The sequence below is a fragment of the Branchiostoma floridae genome, chromosome 17 (assembly GCF_000003815.2).
Source record: "Branchiostoma floridae strain S238N-H82 chromosome 17, Bfl_VNyyK, whole genome shotgun sequence".
Lineage (NCBI taxonomy): Eukaryota > Metazoa > Chordata > Leptocardii > Amphioxiformes > Branchiostomatidae > Branchiostoma > Branchiostoma floridae.
The window spans coordinates 1,483,122-1,488,933 of record NC_049995.1 but is presented as its reverse complement, the minus strand read 5'-3'; the positions used below and the strand labels follow the sequence as shown (position 1 = coordinate 1,488,933).

The 5,812-nt window shown below is 40.7% G+C and overlaps 1 protein-coding gene across 1 annotated transcript in view; it reads left to right on the top strand.

The window, feature by feature from the left end:
- The window catches only part of LOC118404525 (smoothened homolog), a gene marked incomplete at its 3' end in the record, with an annotated part of 13,504 nt that extends 8,513 nt beyond the window's left edge, over window positions 1-4,991 (top strand). The window contains 5 exon segments of the mRNA XM_035803655.1: window positions 564-772; window positions 2,611-2,820; window positions 3,795-3,967; window positions 4,209-4,428; window positions 4,868-4,991. Coding sequence (XP_035659548.1) covers window positions 564-772; window positions 2,611-2,820; window positions 3,795-3,967; window positions 4,209-4,428; window positions 4,868-4,991 — 936 coding nt within the window.
- Between the last annotated feature and the right edge of the window lie 821 nt (window positions 4,992-5,812).

The following is a 5,812-nucleotide window of genomic DNA, read 5'->3' as shown; positions in this document are numbered from 1 at the left end:
CAGCACCATAGAACTTGGTCCAATTTTGGCCAGCCACCCTTGTGTGTCTTGATGCATATCCTGGGTGAGTTACACCTAACTATTCACACTTCACCTGTGGCCAAAATTGGGACCATGTCCTTTTACTCCTGGAAACACAGGGCTCGAAATACCACCTGCATATGCAGGTAAAATTGGAGCTATGCAGGTATTTCAAATGTCTACCTGCAACTAACCTGCACTGGTCCATTTACTGGGTTTTATACATAAATATCCTGCGATGTAGATATATATGGATTGTTATTAGTTGCATAGACTGTTACCACCTACTAGATAATAAAAAAAACAAAACATAGCAATTGTTCCTCAACAATTTTAGTATGATCCATACTTCCTAAATTCAGAGTGGTGCAGGTAAAATTTGTCTGGTGTAGGTAATTTTCAATGTATGCAGAAAAAAGTATTTCGAGCCCTGAATGACCTGGGTGTTGACTTCCTTTGACATATTCATATCTTTCAAAGAAAGCTAGACATGTAATAATATGAACATAAAGGTATAGATGATGATGTTTGTTTGTGGCTAGGTCTGAAGAATGTGCCACGTTGCTGGGAGGTAATCCAGCCTCTGCTGTGCTCTGTCTACATGCCCAAGTGTGAGAACGGCTATGTGGAGCTGCCCAGCTATGAGATGTGTGCGGTGACTCGGGGGCCATGTAAGATTGTGGAAGAAGAACAAGGCTGGCCAGCCTTCCTACAGTGTCAGGATAACAACCAGTTCATCCGTGGATGTGAGGTAAATTGTAGTGTGATATCATCACTGTAGACAGTCAGATGGGAACATGGAACAAACAGAAAATAAAATCTGTTTGCATTAACATATTTGTAGAACTTTGTTCTGTGTAGTGGTATGACTATGACTAGTATGAGTGGAAATTTGTCAATGTTGTCAGACAGAATCTGATGTCACTCTCTTTGCTTCATGGTTCGTATTAGGAAATATGTCATCAAAGCTGTACAGAACCCTTTTTTTTTCAGTTGATTCTGTTAATTCTGCAGCAACTTGTAGAAAGTGACATTCCTGGTGATATTTTTGCGGTTACAGCGTGCAAAATACCCACTTGCACATTGCAACCACTTTTTGCTTGGTGCAACTTACTTCTAAACTCAGGTTGCACAGGGCGCAACTTTGATTTTGAGCCTCAGAACTCGATTTTGTTGTCAATTTACTTAGAAGAAATAAATGGAACGAGGCAGCTCCGTTTCATAGCAACCAAACATGTCAATAATTGCAGATTTCTTGGCAGATGGCAGGGTTGTAGCCAGCACCTGTCCTTCAGTCCTTCGAAGGAATTTTGCAGTTGGGGACTGAAAAAAGTTTTCCCCATTGCGTCCCCAAGGTCAGAGAAAAATTGATATGTAAAGATAAAAAATAAACTGAAGCCCATGTGTTCTTCTTCACCAAAACAAATGCCATTGAACAGCTTACTCTACAAGCAAAATTTGCCTCAAAATGCAGGAAATAGTGTTTCAGAGGGTCTAGGTTTCAAAATTTTCTGGGACCCAGACCCCCTAGAAATGATGCGCAACACCACGTCATGCCTTCGGTGCTTGATAGGATTCCCATCCAAAATCGAGGGGACTGAAAATGATTGCAGGCTGGCTACAACATTAGTATCACTAATGGAGATTCAAATAAAACAAACAAACAAACAAACAACCCTGGCAGATGGACATTTTTAATGGTGAATTCTAGGCGGTGCGACTTGAAATTCAATTGTGCAACCTACTTTTTGTCCCAGGTTGCACACTGTGCAACCAGGCTCAGAAAAGTATTTTGTACACTGGGTTAAAACTTACAAACTGTGTGCACCATATTTTCTTGATTAAAGTACACACTTTTTAAAACTTTTCAAAATTGAAAGTGGTCACAAGGCGTCACCAAAAGTTGGCAAAAGAGGTATTGAAGTTCATGGGGAAAATTATTGGTTTATTGCAAATCATCGTAGACGCAACGGCACATGAACCAAAAGTTAAAAGTTTGCATGCAGAATGTAACTACATGTATCTCAGTTGTGCATATTTTTTATTTTCTGTTTCCTTGATAATTTTGATTTAATTACAGATACCCAGGGAAGGGAGAAACACCATAAATCCAGATTTCCCACTTTTGATTACTAGTACTTAAATTACGCTTGCCGTATAAAGTAGTATAGAGAGAGAGTAGTTGGCCAACTATTATCACAACATAGATAAGGCCACACCAATTTGATTTGTTGCTTCTCGGATTTCCCCGACCCATTTTTTTCTGATTTAGAAAAAAAAAATTTCGTCCAAAGAAAAATAATATAGGTTTTGCTATTGCAGACCTGTAAAAAACCCCATTCCAGGGGCACATACTGCTGATAAGTGATTAACCAATCAGAGAGCGTCTTTACAATCACATGATCAGAACAGTGGTATCAAATCAAAGGAAGAGATTCTTTGGATAAATCATGCCATGAAATGCTGAAAACTTGACTATTTTTAACCTTGTTCTTTTGTGTTATATAAGTTCACCCCAGACATTCATTGTATGGACTAATGCCAACGTCAGGCAAATTAGAGTCACCTTTTATCTTTCTCTTTTTCTAGAACGAAGTGAAGAAGATCAAGTTCAATGTAACTGGTGGTTGTGAGCGCCCTCTGGTGGAAACAGACAATGAGAAAAGCTTCTACGAAGGTGTTGAAGGCTGTGGGATCCAGTGTCAAAATCCACTCTTCACAGACGCTGAACATGAGCGCATCCACAAGTTCATCGCTGGGTTTGGAGCCGTGACTGTTGTTTTTACATTCTTCACTTTGGTGAGTGGTCAGAAAACTACGTTGTCTTATTGTCTATAGCCTTCAGAATGTATGGGTCATGCAGTCTCCCTGCTCTTGTTGGAGGTCTGCTTTCAAAACATGGAAACATGAACAATGGTGGCAATGATAGTATGAGACATTTGCTCCCATCAGTGGATTTGTTATCTTACCTGCTAGAATCAGACAATTTTCTTTGTGAAAAGACATCCAGTCTCGCTTCCAACAAAGAAATTACTCATGCTGTATGTTATCCTTAGCCTCCAAGCAGACCCTACGGTTCATTAGAGATAGTATCAAAGCTGACAAAGGAGTATAGCCGGCCAAAAGGAGTCAAACGCGCACCGCTATACTCCTTTGCCAGCTTTGATACTATCTCTAAGGCACTGTAGGGTCTGCTTGGATTTACTATGTTATCCTGTTCACTGTTCAGCCAAGGTGTTGCAGGGCTTTAGTCGTATTGACAAGCCCCGCGCGGCCGTGTAAACTGGACCGAGCTTGGTGCTGCGGCGGCCAGCTGCACTCAGTTTACACTGGGGGTCCGGCTCCCGTACTCTGACTCTAAAGGGTAGCTGTAAGTTGGAAATTAATTCAAACTGAAAAAGTCAATATTTTGACTCTTAAAATTGATAACTGGGGATTACATCTCAAGTACTCATTTCCCCAACTACAACCATGGAGGATGCCAAAGGTATGTCCTCACTTTTCAACTTGCCTAAAAAACACCAACGTTACGTGTTTGGTTCCACCATGCTGTTTACAACAAATTAACCCACATTTTCGTTTTTATCTCCAACTAGATCAAATTTCCCTGTGTGGGGGGGGGGGGACATTTCATCCTCCAAGGAGCTTTTGCTGGAACAGTTTATGATTTATACGATAATTTTCCAGACATTACATTTCACTGGAAAGGTAGGTCACACATATAACCTTAGACATAGTTAGACTAAGACATTATTTAATCCTACGTACAACAGGCTACATTCTTGGTGGACTGGAAGAACTCTAGCCGCTACCCGGCCCTCATCTTGTTCTACATCAATGGCTGCTTCTTTGTGGGCAGCATCGGTTGGCTGGCTCAGTTCAGCGAGGGAGCGAGGGATGACATCGTTTGTAGATCAGATGGGACCATGAGAATTGCAGAACCCAGGTACATGTGTCAATCTTCTTCTGTAGTAAGTCAACTATAAACAGACATCCATGGATAGGGATATGGATATACATATACAACACAGGAAGTTTGAATGGGATGTTTAAGGACCATAGTAGCATTTGTATCTGACTTAATATTGCATTAAAATCTGAGAAGTCAGAAAAATACAGGTGCCAATATAAGACACAACTGGCTGTGAAATGTATGTGTTTCTAACCTAGTTTGTGTGTGGTTGCAGTGATGGACAGAACCTGTCCTGTGTAGTTGTGTTCTTCCTGGTGTACTACTTCATGATGGCTGGGGTGACCTGGTTTGTCATGCTGGCATTCGCCTGGCACAAGTCCTTCCGAGCACTCGGGTCCTGCAAGGATGCACTCAGCGGGAAAACCTCGTACTTTCATCTCATCTCTTGGAGTGTCCCATTGGTGCTGTCTGTGATGATTATAGCCATGAGGCAGGTGGGTTGACCATGTCATTATACTATTGTCACATGCAACGTCGACTCGCTCGTTCACTTGTCCTCTGGCCAGTGGTGCGTAGAGTTGACTAGGATTTGCCGTCTGCTTTGTATGACTTCGTGTTAATGTAAAGTGGAGCATAGTTCTCTCAGGTCACAATGGTGACTGCCTAGAGAAGCTCTTAGTTCCTACTCTATCTCTACCCTAGTCATTAAGGCAACTGTATATACCACAGGGCTCGAAATTCCATACATAAACCTAAGAAAATATTTGGGTGCACCCTGTGCACCCACTGAAAAAAATTGGGTGCACAGTTCCAATTTTGGCACTGAAAAAAATTGGGTGCACAGTTCCAATTTTGGGTGCACCTGGGTGCACATGCACCCAGTATTTCGAGCCCTTTACCAGTATATGAAATGTGTTTATTGTTGTTTGTCAGGTGGATGGTGACTCCTTGAGTGGTATTTGCTTCGTGGGTTACCAGAACCACGAATATCGTGCTGGGTTCCTGCTGGCACCAGTAGCCGTGGTGTTAGCCAGCGGGCTGTGGTTCCTGGGCAATGGTAGGATATCTCTACCTACAGTTAACTGTGATATACATGTTATTAGCAAAAGTGACTTTCAATTCAATTTTGTTCAGGAGAAGGAGCTACCGTATATTCTTGAATAAAGTACGCACCCCAATTAAAGTACGCACCTCTGATTTTGGACAAGTCTTAGACAGATCTTTGGGACTGAAAGGTAAAATGGAAAAACTCAAATAAAGTATGCACCCCTTCTCCACCAATTTTGAACAGACCTTTAACTGGATAAATTCAAATTTATGATGTTTTCCCCAGGTTATTTTGCATGAAATAACCTGCATTTACACTGTCATTGTCTCTATAAACTTGTGAATTGCCTACTGCAAATTATAAAAATCAATGTGAACTGGTAGAAGAAATCAGGAAAAAACAGTTGTACAAGTCAAAGTCACTAACTCAAAAGGATTGTATGCAAATGCCAATCTTATGTAAATCATGTTTAGACAATTTCTTTGTTTCATGTTTAGACAACTACAAGACAACAACATTGTTTACAATGTGCATGTTTTGAAACATTACTAGAAGTGTAGCTCCACCTTGCTTTATTTTAGGCTTTTTTTACCATTTCTCTGTGCAGTGACCTCAAATAAAGTACGCACCCCAACTTTGGCAACAACTTGTAGTACCTTTTCAATTTTGAAAAGTTAAAAAAGTGCGTACTTTATTTGAGAATATACGGTAGGATAAAACCACAGGTATGGTTCATCCAGTGTATAATCACCCTTGATATATGATTGTATAGTAGAATAAAATAAAATAACTCTCCCATGCATTGGAAGTTGAATTAATCATATTGCAAG